The 20126-nt window shown below is 36.4% G+C and overlaps 4 protein-coding genes across 4 annotated transcripts; 2 read left to right on the top strand and 2 right to left on the bottom strand.

The window, feature by feature from the left end:
• On the top strand, positions 1–6209 carry LOC145711181 (uncharacterized). The gene is made up of 6 exons (XM_081788913.1): positions 1–36; positions 1686–1746; positions 1791–1980; positions 4423–4619; positions 4668–4771; positions 6060–6209. Exons 1-6 carry the CDS (start codon positions 6–8, stop codon positions 6146–6148), a joined length of 672 nt encoding a protein of 223 aa, XP_081645039.1. The 5' UTR covers positions 1–5; the 3' UTR covers positions 6149–6209.
• A 918-nt stretch (positions 6210–7127) lies between these two features.
• Positions 7128–10143, top strand: LOC145708704 (uncharacterized). Its single transcript, XM_081786402.1, has 3 exons — positions 7128–7219; positions 9358–9614; positions 9847–10143. Exons 1-3 carry the CDS (start codon positions 7162–7164, stop codon positions 10030–10032), a joined length of 501 nt encoding a protein of 166 aa, XP_081642528.1. The 5' UTR covers positions 7128–7161; the 3' UTR covers positions 10033–10143.
• A 3388-nt stretch (positions 10144–13531) lies between these two features.
• On the bottom strand, positions 13532–16521 carry LOC145702752 (uncharacterized). The gene is made up of 5 exons (XM_081780019.1): positions 16255–16521; positions 14021–14210; positions 13819–13976; positions 13720–13774; positions 13532–13672 (listed from the first exon to the last, which is right to left on the bottom strand). Exons 1-5 carry the CDS (start codon positions 16519–16521, stop codon positions 13569–13571), a joined length of 774 nt encoding a protein of 257 aa, XP_081636145.1. The 3' UTR covers positions 13532–13568.
• Positions 16522–17211: 690 nt separating this feature from the next.
• Positions 17212–18918, bottom strand: LOC145711084 (uncharacterized). The gene is made up of 5 exons (XM_081788811.1): positions 18612–18918; positions 18323–18552; positions 18131–18282; positions 18033–18087; positions 17212–17406 (listed from the first exon to the last, which is right to left on the bottom strand). Exons 1-5 carry the CDS (start codon positions 18668–18670, stop codon positions 17285–17287), a joined length of 618 nt encoding a protein of 205 aa, XP_081644937.1. The 5' UTR covers positions 18671–18918; the 3' UTR covers positions 17212–17284.
• Between the last annotated feature and the right edge of the window lie 1208 nt (positions 18919–20126).

Raw genomic sequence — 20126 nt, 5'->3', positions numbered from 1 at the left:
TCAGAATGAGCCATATATTCTCATATCTAGCACCAGGTAGTGACTTATTAGCGTCGAAGAAAAACCGATTATGAGTTTTAATTTTTGTCAGATTTTAATAAGTTGTTTGAATTTAAGGACCCCCGTCAACAATTTTCGAAAAATCTATTTTCGTAATTTCATAATTTTGACCCTGGAAATGGATTCTACAGGTCAAAAAACGATGCCCGCATATCGACCTACGCGTAGGTCGTGCCTTTTTAGGGTCTTTCGGTCGTGATAAAATTTTTAAAAGACACGGATGGAAAGATTAAAGACTGAGCTATCTTCTGGACAAAATCAAATTTCAAATATCAAATGTCAAATGTCAACAAATGTCGTTTTTTCATAAGTGCTCATTTTTTGATAAAAGAAACAGTCTTGAGAGCTCCAAATCTCGTCCATATCAACTAAAATATTTTCACAGAGTCATAAATACAGTAAAAATTAAGAATTACGGACTTTTTTATTTACTTAGCATAAAATTGATGGAAAAATCATGCCAAGGCCAGTTGAATTAAAGTTGGATTTTGTCAGGTTGAGCAGAGATCAATTCGCTCAATTGCCAAAATCTTAAATTTTTGAGAAAAATTTAGTTTGACCTCAGATCCTGATTCCCCATTAAAAAGTTGTACCATAAGTTGGGGTCAGCTTTTCAGAAAATATTTACCAGACGCGAGATAATTGCGTTTGAAAATCAATTTACCTACGCGTAGGTCGATATGCGGGCAGGGGTTAAGCATAATCTTTTGAGCTCAAAAAAGCTCAAATTATTATTTTTTTTATTAGTATAGAAAATAAAACGCCTGTACTTAAGTTTGTAGATCTAGGTCTATCTTGTTTTAAATTATAAAACTTTAAAACTTAAGGGTACGGGTGTCGGCGAGGCTCTAACTAGGGCTCAATTCCTCGTGATATAGAGGCGGTGGAAAAAATTCGCCTACATTAGTGCAAAGATCCATCCTAGTTTTACATTTTGTCAAGAGGAAATTTGGATTTATAAAGATTTTTTGTTTTAAAAATTGGCTCGAAGTCGTGATCTCGACCTTAAATGGTGAAAATGGGCCTAAAAGAGGCTTCAATTCCGAAGAAATGAGCTTGTAAACATACCTTTTTTATATTTTTATGTAAAAATTCAGACTCTTATCTTAATTTTGTCAAGAGATTTTTGAGATTGAATTACATTTCGTATGGAATTTAATTTTTTCAAAAAAAGTATCCTTGTTATTGCACCGAAAATTAGCATTTTTTGAAACTGAGCGACACATTTTCGGCTCTAAAAATGTTTTTGGACAGATTCATGTAAAACCGAGAATATCATGATGATCCTCATTTTCTAAGCTTTCTAAAAAGCCCCGGATGAAAAAAATCTGAGCCGAAAAATTTTTTTCGGTAATTTTTTACGAACGCATAACTCGTAAAATAACAATGATAGCAGCTGACAATTAATTATGACTCGAGCTTAAATTTTCTGTAGAGTTCGATAAAATACTCTGTTTTTATCCACATTATATTATTACGGACGATAGAAAGCCGACACCCGTACCCTTAAGAAAACTTAAATTATAATTTTTAATCTTGTCAGTCAGGGCTTTTTTTGTTTTCTCAAGCGAGCCTTATTTCAAGCGTAAAAATGCGTTTTTTTTCTGAAATTTAATTACTCATAGAAACCCAATTCACAGCTGTTGTCGAATGGAATTCTCCAGGTGATGCTGCAATCTATAACAGGTTATATTTTGATGCTCACAAATAAAAAGAAAAACTAAATTCAGCGAAAATCAACATATAATGGACATAAAAACGCCACCTATAAACATTGGAAAATGGGTCCTTTCATATATTTTCTGTGGTATGAGTTGCTGCAATATCGGAAACAAGGAAGTCGATGGTATTCATCCCCAATATGGCGAGATTTTGGCCCTTAAAGAATTGGACCCTGGTACAAGCTGTTTTAAATGCCAGGTATGATTAATTTCAAGTTGAAATTTTTATTAAGGGGAGAAGAACAAGATCGGATTTTTCTTAATTAAAATTGTGGTCAAAATATCAATAGAATTTTTTCTCATAAATTCATAGCTTAGGCGGCTCTCTCGCGCAAATGCACTCGGCTGAATCTTTCTTTTTCTGTTTTTAGTTTTCCCCCATCCCTTTTAATTCGGGCGCTGTAGTCGAGAAGAGAAAGTTAACTCAAAGCATTAAGCATTTACATTTTTCAAGATATGAAATTAAAATCACGTTCACCGTAAAAGCCTGACAATTTTCTAAAAAACTTTGCTTATTTTGTTTTATGAAAATGATTGATAACGTGGTTAGAATCAGTAATCCGAAATTATTAGCGCGCGCTTTGCGGGAAACGCGCGCAACCAAGCCAGAATAATGTCTCACGAAGCGCGAATGCTCGCTGTGGTACCGACCCACTCTGGAAATGGTCACCTTGATCTTGACTGTCAAGACTTGACAGATAATTGTGGTCATTACCCCAAAAGCGAAGTTTTGAACAGAGTATTCTGGGCTTTTCGGTGGAAGGTATTTTAATTTCATATCTTGAAAAATGAATAATGCGCCTGAATAATAAATGATAAAGAAAAAAAAGCAGTAATAGAAAAAGGAGTGTCTGAAGATCATGTTTGCAGAAAGAATTTTCGAAATAAGTGAAGTCAAAAATGAATGAAACGCTCGCGAAGTCGCGCCTAAGCCAGCTCGCCAAGGTTCCTTAAGGTACGACACCAAGTTTGGTAAAATCAATAAGTGCGACTTTTTCCTTCAATAACTTCAAATGTGCCTATTCACTATCTAATTTTTGCAATGTGCAATCAAATGAACAAATCAAAGCACTGAGTGGAGTTTTGTTAATTTGACAGCAAAGAAAGCGCTTAACACCAATTTTCTCTCGCGTTTAAGGGGGTGGTGGTCGAGAATCGAGATTTTTTTGACCAAGATAGCCGAAAACTCTCACTAGATAGCAAAATTTATTTTTTTTTTATCCTACAAAACCCGATCCTGAAAATTTCAAAACCCGACGTAGGATCGGGTTTTTCTCGGATTTTTTCGGAATTTCGTCGGGTTTTTCTTGCCTTTTCGGCCAATCACAGACGGTCTAAAAAGCCTCAGTTGCCTTTTCTTACTCAAAATGCACTCGAAGTAGATGAGAACTGCCTCCAAAACCGAAAAAAAGCAGAGAACGAGCTCTAGACGACTTGCACATCAACCTTACCAAAGATAATCTTCTTGCTATTGAGAGAATGAAACCCGGCGAGGTCCCTGGCAATCGGCGATCCAATCTCGAGGGCAGATTTTCAGTGAACGCCTGTGCTTGAACTTCAAGCCTTGACGGCTTTCGCAGAACAGATGTCCTTTAAAGTTGACTCCCACTATTTTCGACCGAACGGGATATTTGAGGTCATGTGACTTCGGCGAGGTCTATCCCCCCAAACAGGAACTCAAATAAAAAGACTAGGCATTTTTATGTATAAGGGGAGGCACAATGGGAAATTGGTTGTAGGCGGTCAATAGGAGACTTTCTCCTATTTACCACATTTCGTCAAAATGCGAGCTAGGAGACTTTTTTTTCTCCCAGTGACCACAGTCTAGAATTGTCGAACTGGGAGACTTTTGAGGGCTTATCATTAAAGCTGCCCCTAACCCTACACCTAACCCAGGGGGCTGCGCCCCCCGGGACCCCCCACCTAAGGCCTAAATCAGGGGGCTTCGCCCCCCGAACCCCCCGTTAAGAGCCCCCAGCCCCTAACCCTAAACGCTAGCCAAAATTCTAGAGTCTCCTATTTACCGCAGTTTGCGTAAGAATTGAGCTGGGAGAAAAAAGTCTCCCAGTGACCGCACTTTGAAAAAGTGTGAGCTAGGAGACAAAGTCTCCTATTGACCGCATATCACCTGGGAAATTAACAAAAACAAGTTTTTAACCTTCTCATGACTTGATTTTTTTAAATTTTTGCTTGTAGGAAAGCCGACGAAAATCCGACAAAAAACCCGATAAAAACCCGAATTCCGATCCGACAAAACCCGAGAATATCCAACAAAACCCGATCCGATTTTTCATGACATCTTTAAAACCCGATCCGATCCGATCTTGGTTTCGGGCGACTTTGTTGAATCTAGCCCGAGAACAACGATAGAGGTTTCTATTCGTCATCTCACTTCTAAAAATCAGAAATTCTTTCATCGAATAAATCGCGTTCAAAAATGACGCAAAATCTGAATTTTCGACGAGATGACTTGATGATGAGCTCTCTCTCGCCAAAATTCCTTTATAAAAGTTAATACGGGTTAATTTTTCTATTCGCTTACAAATAAAACAGATTCGACATTCTTCTCCGTAAAAAAAAGTATAAACGTATTGGCAGGCCAAAGAAAAATTCTTGATTAAATTATCCTGGGGTTTTTCAGAAAGGTTTCAATTATGGGATCGTTGTTGGACAAACCGAAATTTGTGGAAGCTTCCATCATTCTGCATCATTGTGCTCCGAGTCGGACACCTTCCGAGATCCACAAAATAATGTCATCTTTGACATCAGCAAAGAACCAGTCAAAACAAAAAAGGAGGAGAAAGTGAAGCTGACGAAAAAGCGTCAAGTAATTTTCAGGTATCATTCCATTTTCACGACAAAAAATTTCATCTACATCCTTTTTAGTAAAGATGAAAAACCAGTGTGTAAAATCGATAGTAAATTCACTCCGAAGAAAACAATTTCAACTTTTACTTTTCCCGCGGAATTATCCGTTCAAGCAAAAATCTGTAAGTTACTCATCGGAATTGACGATTTTTACAATAGATTCGCTTCACTTATCAATGATCCTCAATCGGTTTTTTTCGCAAATATCTTTTTTTATTTGTATATTAGTAGACAAATTTTTATCCTAATCCGACTTGTTTTTATCGAGAATAAGGGAAAATAATTGAGATTCATTAATTTAAACGAATTTGGTACGGAAGGTTTCGAATAATCACCTCTATGGGACCCTCGTCAGCTTTTCCCGTCGAAAAAATGAATATTTTTGGCAATTTCTGGCGATATGCCCCCTTCGGGGTCGGCAACTTGCCTTGCAAAAGCAAAATTTTCTTGCCTTGCAAATCAACTTGCCTTGCCAGCAAAATTTTCTTAGCAAGTACCGAGCCCAAAGTCCAGTTTTCAAATGCGAGTTTCGGATTGACGGAGTCAAGATAGACCTTCATTAAATGAACTCGTTTTTGGACCCGGAGAATCCATTTGCGGGGTCAAAATTTTAAAATTCCGAAACTCGATTTTTCGAAAAAAAGCTGACTGGGGGGCAGGGTTCGAAATCTGCCGAAAACCTCTGTCCACTGTTCACTCTGGAGTGAACAGAAATCTCAAAATTCAGTTCACTGTTCACTCGAATGAACAGAGTGAACTGTTCACTCTGCCCGAAATCTGGAAAAATACATTTTTTTTGCAAAATTTTTAAAGTCAAACTAGATTTCTTTGAAGCTAACGAACACTTGTTGGTCACAAAAGAGACGTTTCAAGTAGTGAAAGAATAATAAATCGTCTCTTCCGACAAATCTTAAAGTATAAAGTTATTCTCGTCATGATTTTTTTTTGAAGAATTCATTCTAGAACAAAATTATTACTTTTTCAATTCTGAAATTTAACTCGACAATAACCAATCTGCTCTAGAATTTGTCAAAACCCGGTTCACTGTTCACTCTACTTTTCAAAATGCTGATCACTGTTCACTCTAGAGTGAACAGAAATCCAGAATTTCTGTTCACAACAGAGAGAACAGTGAACACTGAACAGCTCATTCTATTCACTCTGAGTGAACAGCAAATTTCGATCCCTGCCGGGGGGTCCTTAAACAAAAATCAGTCAGCACAAGATCTATCTTTTTCTACTGAAGCCGATAAAACAAATTTGGGTTAAAAGCATTGATTTTCAGATTCAAAATATGGCAGATTTGGGTAGAAGTAGCGAAATTTTTAGGCGGGGAAATTTGAAAATTGAACTGAGAAAGAAAAAACTGTTTTTTTAGCTTGTTGACAATTTCTAAAACAGTTCATTCAGGTCTTATGATGTACACAGCAATGGAGGCCTTTGAATTCAAGGACGAATCTCAAGCATTCATTTCGAATATGTTCGGCGGTGGAAATTAAAAACTGATTTGATTTCTTCTCTTCAAGCTTATTATCCAAAAAATATACATTTTCATTTAAATCAGCTGACTTTGTGTGTAAAATAAAAAAAATTAAAATTTTAAGATAAGTATCCCCTTAATTTTAATAAAAAAAGAGCAAATCTAAGATAAACAGCCTAAGTACCGCGATTATCATTCCTGAATGACCAACTCGAATCGTCGCGGACACTTTACAATGCAAAATATGTCCGCGAGAATTACAATATAAATTAAATTTGGTCACTTAGAAATGATAATCACGATATAATGGAGATTTCGGATTTTTAACGCCAATTTTTTTCTAAATTTTCTATAGCAGCAAAAAATTTTTAAGATAAAAGTTTTTCTTCGTTGTCTGGAATTAATGATTTCAGCCGTGTTATCGAGTAAACACTGATTAAAAAGAGGAAAAAATTTAAGAGACAGTTATATGAGCGGTTTCAGCACCCCTTTTTTTCGCCTTTAAAAATTCATCTAGTAATGAAATTCTCACGCCATTCTTAATAAGGAAAAATAAAATAAAAAATTTTCTGAAATCTTAATTTTCAGTTCAAATTTGGCAAATTGTTTTTCAAAAAATCCCATAATCGCAAAAATGAGGGCTGACCTCCTTCGTTTCATAAAATAGTGTAATTTTTTCGTTCAAAATAATTAAAAAGAAACATTTTCAAAAATCAATTTAGAAAATTTTTCTCAAATAATTGAGACTATTCAATAGAAAGAAACGAGACTAATGTTTTATCATTTACACTCGTAAAATCACGTCGACAGACATAATGTATCGATTGATGCCCTTCAATTGCGCCAAAATCTTAAAGCTTGATATATTTTACGACAGGAATTTTCTAGAATTCTAAAAAATAAATAAAAAAATTTTTCTCTCTCGAATGCCTAAATTCCTGGAATTGTTTTCGATGTCGCCTATAAAAGGAGTGACCCGCATGTATTATTTAGTTCACAAAAGATCAAAACAAAAGAAGACTAGTTTTGAAAATGACCGTCGAAAGCCAGCCCGTTAGCTCCCAGCCAACTCCCTCTGGCAACTTTCAGGAATGGTCATCGAATAATTTTTATATGAACATCTCGTATTGAAAGTCTTTATGGACAAGTGACAAAGGTTAAAACATAATTCCAAATTTTCTGGCAGCTGCAAATTTTGGCAGTCACTTGGAAGTAAAATTTTTTAAGGATTGGCAGTCACTGTCAGCTGCCAACCTACTGCCACTTCGTAAGATATTTAGTTTTTTATTTTGAATGATCAATAAAACTAACGTTAATGATCAAATTTATCTCCCGAGACTTATTTTATTACATTTTTTTTATCGAAACTTTTGATTCAAAAGAGACATTTTTATTTTGAGAAAATGTTTCTTTTAAATGCTCAACTTGTCTAAAAGACTAATTTGAACAAAATTTGACTTTAAAAATTTTTAATTAATACTATCGAAATCGGCAGTTTCTGGCAGTACAGTGGCAGCTGCCGATTTTGGCAGTCACTTGGCAGTGGCAGTCGCCATTTCTTTTCAGATTTCGAACTCTGGGTAAAATCTTAAATTTTTTCGCATGAATCGTTATTTAAGAGCAAAAAGAATCTTTAATTATCAAAATTTTTGATTGATAATTAAAAAGAAAAAATGAAATATAATTTTTTGTGATAAAAATTCATCATTTTTCCATTTTTTTAAGCCTTCAGCGAAACGATTTCTGATGTAAAAATGGCTTTTTTGAATATTAAAGGTCTTTGAAGCAAAACAATTATTGTCATTCTAGAAAGAATAAATATCTTGCGAGGTTTCAAATTAAAAAAAAAAATCCTTAAAAATATTTATTCCACTGCAAAGTAACTGCGTAACAAGAACAATAACTCTCATGATAAATTTTCGAGGAAAAATAAACGGATAAGGTAATATTAAAATGAAAGAATTTTTTTCTACCCATGATCAGAATATAAATTTGGGTCGAAACAACAATTCACAACTCATAATTAACCACAATTACAACGAGCAGCACATATTTTAAGGTAGCTGCCAACCTACTGCCAATTCGGAAGATATATATACCGCGATTGGCAGTCCTGACTGACTGATTTTTGAAAGATGCACATTGACGTTACAATTCTCCATGCTAAAAACATAGGAGATTTGTAACGTAGATTGCGTAGGCGTCACTGGTTTGACGGAACTCTCAAAGAAGAGACACTAGAGTCAAATTTTAATTGGTTGATTAGTTATTTCAGTCGAAAATCAGAATCAGTCAGTCAGAAATGCCAATCGCGGTATTTCTTTCAAAAATGAATGAAAAAGAATGTTTAAACCCTTCTGTGACGCCTCTGAAAGCCCGATTTTGGATTAGTACTCTCGTTAATCCTCCCGCCGATTTCAAAGGAAGCCCGTAATACACAAAATAGGGGTAACTTTTGACCCCCGTTACTAGAATTCTAGATGAGAAAAGAACCTGAAATTTTCAGAGAAGAATCTTCAGACGAAACTACGACGGCTCTGAAAGCCCTTTTTTCGATTTTGCATGCATGCATCCGGACAGCATGCATTGTGCAAACATACGATTTTCCGAATTTTCGTGCTCGATTCTAGTGGTGATCCTAAAGCTCGAATATTCTTATTTTCACAGGGATAATAGTTTAATACCTCGGCAATCACCCGGTGCGCTCAGATTGTATACTGATTAATCTCTTAATCCTCTTTTCCGGCGCGAAAGAGCAGTTGTTTGCGACTTTTGGCGCGCAGTTCGAACTTGAAAAAATTGCCTGATCTTATCAATATTGGTATCAGCGAATAGAGATTTTTTCAAGCTTTTAGAAAATATATAGTTTGATATACCAAACCGGAAATTAAAAAATCACCTTTCTAATAGTGTATTTCTACTGAGTGCTAGTGCATTAGCGCGCCGATAGAATGTTTCATATCTCGTTTTCTAGATAAGATATTTCAGATCTGAAAAAAGATTTGGAATCCCTGTAAGCTAAATAAAATGATATTTATTTGTCGAATCAAAAGAAAGACCCATATTCGATCGTTGTTGACACCCTTAATCTAGCATAAAATTGCTTCTTATTTTTCGGGGATTCACTATTGTCAATAGTCTATTGAGGCTCATGCTTAACGAAGATATATGTTCAAAATATTTCTTTTATTTTTATTTTATTCTTCACTTTAATGACCATCAAAAAGGGTCAGTTTAATTCCTCACTCTTCCATTGCGATTTCGGGCTCTGCTGCAAAGCAATCATTTGTCCCTGCCTTGTTGTCAACTCCACCCAGGCTCGACTCGACAAGAGCAAGAACGGCCTCCGAACTGGAACTGTTGCTCTTGGTGAACTTTCTGGACGATACAATTGGATCTGGATGCAACCTCTATCTAAATTTGTCACCTTTACTCCAATGATGGTCAACAACATCATGCCTACAATCAACGCCATTGGTTCAATCGTAAGTTACTAAAAACTTAATAAGGTGACAAAAAGATTAACTTATTATTTTGTCACTTGGAATGACTTTTTGCCTTTCATTATTTAAAAGAAAATCATTCTCTGGAACGATTTTTCTTTGATAAAAAACATTTTTTATATAACGGCGACATTTGTATATAATCAAAAGGCGAAATAATCAGGGGGGAAACCTTAAAGTTTTTGTAAGAATCACTTTCTTAATTTATTTTTAGCTGACTTCCATCATGCTCTTCAAGCAGCGAAAGGAAATCAAGGAGAAATACGGCATCCCAATGGCTTCCCCCGCCGTCGAATTCCTCACCGTCTGGTTCTGCTCCTTGTGCGTTATCGTCCAGCACGAACTCCAGACTCGACCACCAAAGACCATCGTCCAGCCAATCGCTGCTCAACCTATGTAAATTTGAAGACTCATCATTGATAATGACTCATCAAAATTCTTATAAATCCTTCTGTATCTCAATAAAATAGTTTCTCCCGGAAAATAATAATCAATCGCACCTCTTGGTCTCATCAAAAAGTACTTAAATTTAATCTCCTGCTCAGCCTTTGTGGTCTTTTTGAGATTGAGAATTCAGAAAATGTTTATTTCGAAAATAACGTCTAAGCTGTACATTCAGTAATTTTTTATCCAATACTTTTCCTTTAGAGATTCGAATTCCCGTAGATTCGATTTTCCGTGACTCACGGAAAAACTCCGTGAAATTTGATTTTCCGTGAGTTACGGAAAATCTAATATACGTAAAATCTAAGATACGTCAAATCTAATTTACGGAAAATCTAACCTCTCTCTTTATTCTCTTTATCCGAGAACACGGATATTTTCAAAGCAGCTTCAAATCTACTGCCATTTTCAATAGATTGACAGACAGTATTAACAATCAAACATAATAGTCAAACGAATATTTTAAACAATTTTTTTCTTTACTTTTAGAAGAAGGTTTAAGGGGGTAGAAACAGTTTTTCGCAAATTTCCAACCACAAAGATCACGAGTCCCGTGATATTTAAACGAATTTCATACATATCACTTATTTGCAGAAGCTTTTCGCCTTACGGCTTCTTCAGTGCTTGAGTGATGCAAAGACAGAACTACTAAATTCATGATAAAAACTTGTCAGGAGTACTTTTTTACCAATAAAAATCTGTAATTTTAGTAAAATTTGGACTTTTTCGTCATTTTTCGTCAAAAAGTCCGATTTTCAAACGCGATTTTAAGGGTGTTAGAGTCGAGATAGACCCATTTTTTGGGGACGAACCTGAAATTGTCAACAGGGCCATCAAGGCCATCACGGCCATCAATTCCCAATTTCAGGTTTTGCGAAGTTTTGTAGATTTGGTTGTTATTGTTTTTATAAGCGCGGTTCTAGAAACGTTCTAGATAATACTGCTTAGCTGAATTATTAACTAAGATTTGAATTTAAAATTGCTTCCGCTATTCTTAAGGACACTGCTTAGGAAGCAGATCAATTTTTGTGCTTTTGAAGCAAAAATCGACGATCAGAAAGCAGAAAAAGCGGGTGTGCGCTCCGCGCCTGTCTTAAAGGAAACCTCAGAAGCAACTTTCTAGAATTGATGGCCTTGATGGCGTTGTTGACAAATTCAGGTTATGGGAACTTTTGTTTATTTCTCAAATGGTCTTGATGGCCTCGATGGCCCTGATGGCCGTGATGGCCTTGATGGCCTTGTTGACAATTTCAGGTTTTCCCAAAAAATGGGGTGACGGGCGGCGACGTTCTGCCAGAACGGCGTTCTGCAAATGCAGAATGGCGTTCTGCATAAAGATTTTTTTTACGATATAACTTGATTCTTATTAGTTTTAACGCATTCATCTAAGCTTAAAGAGTAACTCCTGATTAAAGAAATTCTGGGATTTCCTTTAAGACAGGCGTGAAGCGCATATATTTTTTGAGTGCAGAACGCCATTCAGCATTTGCAGAACGCCGTTCTGCTGCAGAACGTGGCCGCCCTACACCCCAAAAAATGAAGCTTCAAAATCGTTTTTTGACCTGTAGAATCCATTTCCGGGGTAAAAATTTAAAAATTCCGAAAATAGATTTTTCGAAAATTATTTGATTCGTAATTTATTTGGGGTACGCGTTTCGGCGACTATTGTGCCTTCATCAGCCCCTAGTACAGATATAAATTTCACAGCTCAGAAAAATGAAAGAATACTCTCACCTAGAGTTGGACAATTTCGAATGAGATCGAAAGTTGAAAACAAAAGATGAAAACTCGCTTTCGCGGCAGATGTAATGGAGCGCCAGAGAAAGCGAGTTTCAAATGCTCCATTACAGAAATTTAACTTCAGCGAATTTGATTTGCTTATTTATGCTTGGATCTTTTAATTTGATTGAAAACGCTTCACATAGAGAACGGTCTTTGTAGTACGGTTGATTGGAGTCTCTGTTGACTCAACAGAAGTTGAAATGGCGTTCCTAATTTTAGGAACCGATCCTAAATTTAGGAACCGTTCCTAATTTTAGGAACGCCATTCTCCTACCCCCAACAATGATGGCCAGACTGAACTGTTCATTTTGCCAAAAATCTGGAAAAATTATTTTTTTGCATATTTTTTAAAGTCAAACTAGATTTCTTTTAAGGGATCCTCCCCCGGAATCGCCAACTTTGACTCGAAATAACTTTTGTTTGGCATTGTGAATTTATCTAATTTCAATTGCATGTGAAAGTTTAGGCCTTCATTGCAATTTGCAAGTAGCGTTAGCTCTTTTCCGAATCCCAAACGTGCCACCAGAGGCTCTTGAAAAATTCGAATTTTCAGAAAACGCCTTTTTGGGGTGTTTTCAAGCCGAAATAAAATTTCATTGGGCTTTTGTTTTGCTCTTAAAACTTGCAGACTCGAAAGAGTAGACGCTTATCTGAATTTGCAAGTAGCTTTACCATGATTGATCAAGTGAGAAAAAATTTTTCTTAAGAAAAACTATTCAAACCCATTTTCGCCTATTTTTGGCATTAAATTGCTCTCTAGCGCCGAATTATGGCCGAAAATTCTTGTGCGGGTATTATATTCTTACTCAGTACATTCTGAGCTTTCGATAGACCCCTTATTTGTATATTTTTGAGGACATTGAAAAGTCGAACAAATTACGATTTTCACGCTAAGTACAATTTACATGCATTTTTGCGATTTTCGAAGGCTAAAGTTTTGGGTTAAGATATTTGTAAGGGGGGACTATAATACATCAAAATGATGCACAGAACACGGGGAATCTAAATATGTCTCAGAAGGGCCCGTCATCAAGATTTGAAATTCCGGAGGGGGACCCCTTAAGCTAACGAACACTAAGAGACGTTCTCCTTAGCCTGGGCAAATGAAACTCTTGGGGAAATGAAGCTCTGGGGAGATGGAGCTCTGGGGAAATGAAGCTTTAAATTGCGTGGGCGAATTGTATTAGTGGTGAATGGCAGAGCCATGCTGCGCAACAAAAATTATCTTTTTAACAAATTGAAAAGTCTAAAACATATGTTTCATAAAAGAAAAACATTTTTTTATGCCATCATAATACATGTTCTTTAGGGGATGCTTTTCCAACGATTTAGCAATATTTAAGGACCCCCCCGTCAACAATTTTCCTCGAAAAATCGAAAATTTCAAAAAAGCCATATTTTGGCTTCTAAGCGTGCCTGAAAGTTCAATTTATCATAAAAACTTGTTCGGAGAACTTCTTGACCAATAAGAATCTAAAATTAAAGCAAAATTGGGACTTTTTCGTCATTTTTCGTCAAAAAGTCCAATTTTGTGAAATTCCGAAAATAAATTTTTCGAAAATTGTTGACGGGGGGACCCTCAAGCTTAAGATTTAGCCGTATTTAGAGGACCCTTCTGATTCAATAAGTGTGATCAACAAGAAAGTGTTATATGTTTTCTTATCTTTTGAATAAAAAGTTTTCTCTTTATTTATATGTGACAGTTAACAACTAAATAATTCCAGCTTTCATCAAGCTCAGTATAGTCACAACTTGAATAATGAAGATGTAAAGAAAAAATCGCAAAAAAATTGTTGACACATATTGTCCCATCACTTAAAATATAATTTTGAGTCAGAAATAAGAATATCTTTTATCTTACGATCCTCTTGCGCCTTATTCATCCCTTTGTAAAGCTGTCTTTTGGTCCAACCAGTCTAAATCAAAAAGTTGTGAATCCAATGGGATTAAAAGAACTTACAACTTCCATGATCATCAGGTCCTCTTCTGAAGGCGGCATTAAGTCATCCCACTCTGGCTTGTTTAAACAACAGCAGGCGGTTTTTCGAATCGAAAACTGATAGAGACGGTCGTCGTAAAAATTGCAGGGTTTGACTAAGGTTTCCGGCAATTTGCAGCCTTAGGAAATATTCTGATTTAATCTGAAGAAGTTGAATTTTTACCTGGAAGAATTTTAGAAATAACATATGCAACGAAATCAGGATCTGCTTCTCGAAAATTGTCAGCAGAGAGATAAAATTCTGGTTCCAGAGTTGGAGTTTGAAAGACAGTAATGTGGCGGTTTTGAATAATCTGTAAAAACTGAATAAGTCGTTCTTTTCGCACTTGGATATCGTCTCCCTTTTTAGCTCTTCGATCGATTTCGAGATAGAATCAGAATTTGTAGATCGGTAGACTTCGTTTCTTATCACAAAGGGTTAATTTGAGTATTTATGACTTTATTTCAGATCGTCTACAGTGCTTTTGTTTTCCCGCGGTATTTTTATACAAATTTTTTTCTACTAAAAAAAATATATTAATTAAGGCGCGTCGCGCACACTCACAATTTTTGGTGGTCTAAATAAGTATTCTTCCGCGGATTCGGACCTTATTTTTTACTGAATACCTAAAATTTGTATTTGAACCAGAGTTCGAAATCTGGTAGAAAATCCGTGCTCCCGCTCCCTCCCTGCTCCCTCACCCTGAAAAAAAGGGAGCTCCCTCGTAAAAAACCCGTGCTCCTGCTCCCTCCCTGCTCCCAAAAAAGGGAGCTCCCTTTGGGAGCTCCCAATTTTGCTCCCTTTTTTCAAATTTCAAAAATTTTCGAAAGTTTTTAATTTTATTAAGTAAAGTCTAAGTAGCAAAACCATCGTTGTATGGTTATTATATAGCAATGATAAAGAAAGTATAAATAGGCATAATGCCAAATAGGCGAATTTCGTGAATGACTTCAATATTTTCTTATTAAAATTACATAACCAAATTTAGGTCAATTTTAGGCTATTTATTGATATCAAATTTCAGAAGAGACATTTAAAAATAAATCTAATAAAAAAAACGTCTCTTCTAATAAAAATCTGAGCAATCACGGTATCATAATTAATAATTATTAAGCTAATAATTATTATTATTTGGGGAGCTCCCAATTTACTCCCAGCCCTGAAAACCTGTGCTCCTGCTCCCTCCGTGCTCCCAAAAAAGGGAGCTCCCTTTGGAAGCTCCCAATTTTACTCCCATAGATTTCGAACTCTGATTTGAACACCAATTGATATTCTGACCCAGTATCTCGCGCAAAAAAGGCGAGCTTTAACGTTGACCAATCAAAGAAAGCCAGGAACCAAAAAATTTTATTTTTTCATGAGTAATTCAAAATCTGGTCAAAATTTTCAAAGTCGAAAAGTTTTCATATCAACGACCCCCTCCTTAAGGGTCCTATCTATCTGTAAATAAAACTTGATTGTCAATAAAAAATTAAGGGTTTCGAGATTTTTTTTCGGGAGACGCCCCCAGTTTAACCTTATTTTTTGAGAAAGTTTTCCAAGAATTTTTTTTTCTACTCGCCGATGAATTCTTTCCATCCTTCCCTTTTTACCTAAGAAATCAAATGTTTTTAATACAATCAGATTTTCCCGCTTTCTTGTTTTTCCGTTATTCGAATATTGGCGACCCCCCTCTTAACCCCTGCCCGCGTGAAAAATTTGTCACTTCTGCCCGCATATCGACCTACGCATAGGTCGGGCTTTTCTAGGGTCTAACAGTCGTGATAAAATTTTCGAAAGGACATGAATTGAAAGATTAAAGGCTGAGCTATCTCCTGGAAATGATCAAATGATTAGCTCCCTCATTTTCATCGTACGAAATAAAAGATACATTCAGAAGAAAGAGCAGACGATTCTCGAAAAAAAAAATTGGCTTGTGGGGTTATGATAACAATAACCTGTCGAGCTTCGGTCGGGAACTCATCTTTCAAACAAAAGATGGGATAGGGAAAGATGGGTTTTCCGAAAGATGGGAAAGGTGGGAATGATTGGAAAGATGGGTTTCAAAGATGGGAAAGTTGGTTTTCCTTAAAGATGGGAATGGTGGGTTTTCAAAAATGAGAAAAATGTGTTTTCCGATTGCGCACGATTCCCCCAACGCGCGCGCTAATAACTCCGGATTACCGATTCTTTCGCTTTATCATTTATATTCAGAAAATAAAATGGCGCGTGTGAAATAGCGTCTCAGCTAGCTCGACAAGGTCACTTTACACGGGCCATGGTTAGTTCCCTAAGAAAATTAAAGTCTTTAAATTTCTGTTCACGTCAGAGTTCGTAATTCGCTTTTCACTCTGCGTTTTCGGCGGATTTCGAACCCTTCTACAAGCGCTCTAAAGAAAATTTTTAGGTTAAATGTCTTTCGTTGAAATCAATTTCCTGAATTTTTTCTCGATTGTCCCTAGGTAACTTATCTTCGAATCGACAACGATTTCTGGAGCTCGATAAATAGGCGCTTCATTAATTTCAACGTGTTCTTCTTGTTGACTCGAAGGAAAAATACGAGGAGCCATGGCCCACTTCGGTTGTTCTGATGGTTGTGGGATTGTTACGGATGTATCTTGAGGCTGGAAGCTGTCACCCGAATCAAATGCTGATCCCACCGGATCGGTTACATCCCCGTACTTGTCGTCGTCAAAATAACTCATAACTTGTAACTGATTGCGTTTACCATTTTCACAACATTCTCTGCACACATTCTAGAGATCAGCAAACTTCAAAAAAAGTATACAATTAAATCTAAGAATTATCAGAAGAGACGATTTTTTATCCTGTCACTGCGTAAAACATCTCTTTTCAGACTTAATAGTTTGCATTAACTTAAAAAAAATAGGTTAACTTAAAAAATATTCCAAAAAAAATTTTTTTTTCGGTTTTGGACAGAGTAAAGAGAGTGAAAAGTGAACAGAGGTTTTATAATTTTTTAACCCTTTTGCCAGATAGTTAAAGTGTGGGGTGGCGACGGTACAAATTAATAATGTCGGTACAAAAATTTTTGTACCGCCGGTACAGACCAGAAATAAAATCAAAGAATTAGTTTGAGGTTCGCGCTAGAATTGAAGGAAACCCCTTACTGGTATAGCTGAGGTGGAGTTCTGTCCGAAAATTCGCATTATAATGGGTAGAAATCGGTATTTATTTTCAAAAAAATTACGACTCCTTGTACCGGGGGTACAAAATTTGTACCCGCTGTACCAATTCCACTTTTGTAACGGCTGACCGCCCCCCGATAGTTGGTTGAATTTCCCGTTTGTGAACGTAAGGTTGTATCAGAAAATAAAGTCTTAATCACGTCGTCACTGAATCATATACCGCGATTTCATTTTGAGTGACTGCACTCTCATTTTATTTCGATGTTATTAAGAAAAGATAATAATCATTTATTGACTCAAGTAGCAGTTCATCTGATTTTTAGCCAGCAAGAGCATCATGAAAAGGATGAGTAGGGTCAATGAACGCCATAACGAAAAAGAACAAGATGAACGCGCAGACGACAAGTTTGAAATAGAGTGCACAGCAATGACTTGAATCCACTGAAAACTCATTTTATGACCTTCACGAATATTTTGAATTTAAGGAACCCCCAAATCATCTTTTTCACCATATTTTCGGTTTTTAAAGATTTCGAAATTTGATTTTTTGAAAGAAGCTGAGGGGGTCCGTTATAAAAAAAGGAATTAAGCGGTAATAATAATAAACAAAAAAAACTAAAGAAATTGATTAATTTGTTAAAAATCGAAATGATGGTGATAAATAGGCCTCGGACGTAAAAAATCATCACCACCAGCCGGTCGTCGTACGGTAACAAGAGTAGGCTCATTCGAAAGCTCTTGAACAGGGCTTTCTGTTGGTCTTATAAAAAAATGGGCCCTGTCCTTCTTTTTCGAGATATTTGATTTTGAAGGTAAGCTTCGAAAAATATTTTTCATAATAACTCGTAACAGAAAGGGAGGGTCCAGTTTTTTTATCGGACAAATAGAAAGCCCTTATCAAAACCTTTCGAATGAGCCCTCTCATGTTCCCGGACGATGACCGGATGGTGAAAATCGTCTTTTTTACGTCCGAGGCCTAGTGATAAATCATCAAAAGAAACATGTTCTTTTGACACTCATGACATTTTCAACTGTCGCAATTTCTAACTATGAAAATTAAAACCTACATGCTGATTGAACTCTTTTCATCCCTTCCCAAAGTTGAGCTTGATTCCAACCAGTCTTAAACATTTCATAAGTATAAATTTCCGATTGAATCGCTTACGCATTCCATCAGCATTTCGTCTTCTTCTGAAAGAGGCATGTTTTCATTCCAGCCAGATTTGTAGCCGCATCCAGTTGAGATGACTGGATATCGATATAATCGGTTATCAAATGGATGCGGACAGCAGCCATAATTGATATATTTGGGTCCGCCTAAATTAAATTGAAACCGAATAATAATAAATAAGTTTACCCGGAAGAACATGCTTTATAAAATAATAAACAAATTCAGGGTTTCCCTTTGCGAAATTTTCAGCGGTCAGGGGTAACTTGGTTGGCACGTAAACTGTCACAGAGCGAGGATTGTCTCCTGCTCCGTCTTCTTGGTAAGTTTCTCGAATTTTGATATCACGGCTCTTTAAGACTTGAATATATTGTCGAAGAATCGCTCTTCGTTCATCTATATCAGCGCGTATTGGTGATCTTAGTTTGGTTTCGAACAATTTTTAAGCTATTTGAAGCCCAATTCGAAACCGGTGAACCTGAAAAGCTTTTGCAAGTCTTGTAAAACATATTCATCGAGAACACGAACAGGCCCCATAACACTACCAACCGCGCTTATTGAAGGAATTGCATAACTCGAATAGAGAGTAGGTGAAATTTCTCCAATAGGAGGATACTGTTGATTTCCAGGTTGACCTTGGTGAGATGCAGGAAGACCACTACATTGCGACCTCTCTTGCCCTCCAAAATGATCCTCTACTGCTGCATTGGAAGCTTGCTGAAGACCCGACGAACACTGATGGTTCCTGTCTTCATTATTGTTGCCGCCAGGATTGCCGAATAAGGGTGCTAGAATCACGCCATCTTTTGATCAATAGAATGCCCGAAGTGAAACCTTAACCCTAACCAAAAGAGAGTCCGAAACCTTAACTCGAACATGAACCTAGTGTCAATCCCAGACGAGTGACCAGAAATGAATGAATTGGAAGAAACTGATTTAGCTTGTTTCGGTTGTCACTTCCAACCTTTCGGGATCCCGAATCTTTCGGGATTTCCCGAAACTTTCGGGATCGCCCGAATCTTTCGGGAGTTTTGTTGAGGATAACGTTAAAAAAAGTGGCATAAATGCAGAATTAGGTCATTTTACTAATCAAAAATGATAACTCTATCTTCCTTCGTCAAATTCGATGGTCTAAGAAGGCCAGACCATTTATAAATATTGAATTTGTAGTAAAAGAGAATGTTTGCGCTCCGCGCCTGTTTTACAGAGAACTTTATGAGATCCATTTTTTTCGAGTTAATTATTTTTTTTCCTTCGCGCCTCCATTTTCTTCAATAAATATGTACTTTGACGTTACTGTTTGGCTTCAAATATTTTCTGGGATAGAAACTATTGAAAATCATCCCCGAAAGGTTTGAAGGGGAGACACTTTGGGACGAAATTTGGTATTCAAATACCAAAATTGGTATTCGAATACCAAATTTCGTCAAAAAGTCCAAATTTGATACACCTAAAGAGACCCTATGCGCTCCGCGCCTGTCATGAAGGAAACTTTAGAAGTGGTTTACTAGTTTTTTGAAGGAAAAACTATGATCTGGTAAAAAAAATTTGGTATTGGAATACCAAAAATTGGTATTCGAATACCAAAAAAATTTGGTACACAAATCGAGCGTCCCCGGTTTGAAGACAAAAACATTCGGGATCCCGAAAGGTTGAAGGATTTAACCGCTTGTTTCTTTCTTATAATTTAAAAAAAAATAAAATCTCAGATTATGGACATAATTATGAAAATAGATGCAACGCCCGCACGAATTTATACAAAAAAAAGACGTTATTATATGATTCGATATATTTTAAAATGTTTCTTTGAAAATTTTATTCAAATAAAAATTAAAAATCATCTTCATTGAAATTCATAATTTCAAAAGAATAAATGCAAAGAAGAAATCGTTGAAGTCTGCTCATCCAATAAACCGATCAGGGTTCGAAATCCGCCGAAACCCCCCTTCACTGTTCACTCTGAGATGAACAGCAATCTCAAAATACTGTTTAC

The sequence above is a fragment of the Oikopleura dioica genome, chromosome 1, assembly GCF_907165135.1.
Source record: "Oikopleura dioica chromosome 1, OKI2018_I68_1.0, whole genome shotgun sequence".
NCBI classification, from domain to species: Eukaryota; Metazoa; Chordata; class Appendicularia; order Copelata; family Oikopleuridae; genus Oikopleura; species Oikopleura dioica.
This window is presented reverse-complemented; position numbering and strand designations above follow the sequence as displayed.

What these genes read in the sequence shown, in the direction of transcription:
- LOC145711181 (XM_081788913.1), top strand. Translation starts at nt 6, where the DNA reads ATGAGCCATATATTCTCATATCTAGCACCAG. An exon ending in ATTCTCATATCTAGCACCAG is followed by an intron (nt 37 to 1,685) that starts GTAGTGACTTAT and finishes AATTACTCATAG; the next exon opens with AAACCCAATTCACAGCTGTT. An exon ending in ATCCGTTCAAGCAAAAATCT is followed by an intron (nt 4,772 to 6,059) that starts GTAAGTTACTCA and finishes CAGTTCATTCAG; the next exon opens with GTCTTATGATGTACACAGCA.
- LOC145708704 (XM_081786402.1), top strand. Translation starts at nt 7,162, where the DNA reads ATGACCGTCGAAAGCCAGCCCGTTAGCTCCCAGCCAACTCCCTCTGGC. An exon ending in TCCCTCTGGCAACTTTCAGG is followed by an intron (nt 7,220 to 9,357) that starts AATGGTCATCGA and finishes CCATCAAAAAGG; the next exon opens with GTCAGTTTAATTCCTCACTC. An exon ending in TCAACGCCATTGGTTCAATC is followed by an intron (nt 9,615 to 9,846) that starts GTAAGTTACTAA and finishes ATTTATTTTTAG; the next exon opens with CTGACTTCCATCATGCTCTT.
- LOC145702752 (XM_081780019.1), bottom strand. Translation starts at nt 16,521, where the DNA reads ATGAGTTATTTTGACGACGACAAGTACGGGGATGTAACCGATCCGGTG. An exon ending in GGACAATCGAGAAAAAATTC is followed by an intron (nt 14,211 to 16,254) that starts AGGAAATTGATT and finishes GAAATCGATCGA; the next exon opens with AGAGCTAAAAAGGGAGACGA. An exon ending in ACCTGATGATCATGGAAGTT is followed by an intron (nt 13,775 to 13,818) that starts GTAAGTTCTTTT and finishes TTTTTGATTTAG; the next exon opens with ACTGGTTGGACCAAAAGACA.
- LOC145711084 (XM_081788811.1), bottom strand. Translation starts at nt 18,670, where the DNA reads ATGGGGCCTGTTCGTGTTCTCGATGAATATGTTTTACAAGACTTGCAA. An exon ending in GACTTGCAAAAGCTTTTCAG is followed by an intron (nt 18,553 to 18,611) that starts GTTCACCGGTTT and finishes AACCAAACTAAG; the next exon opens with ATCACCAATACGCGCTGATA. An exon ending in GAAAAGAGTTCAATCAGCAT is followed by an intron (nt 17,407 to 18,032) that starts GTAGGTTTTAAT and finishes ATGAGTTTTCAG; the next exon opens with TGGATTCAAGTCATTGCTGT.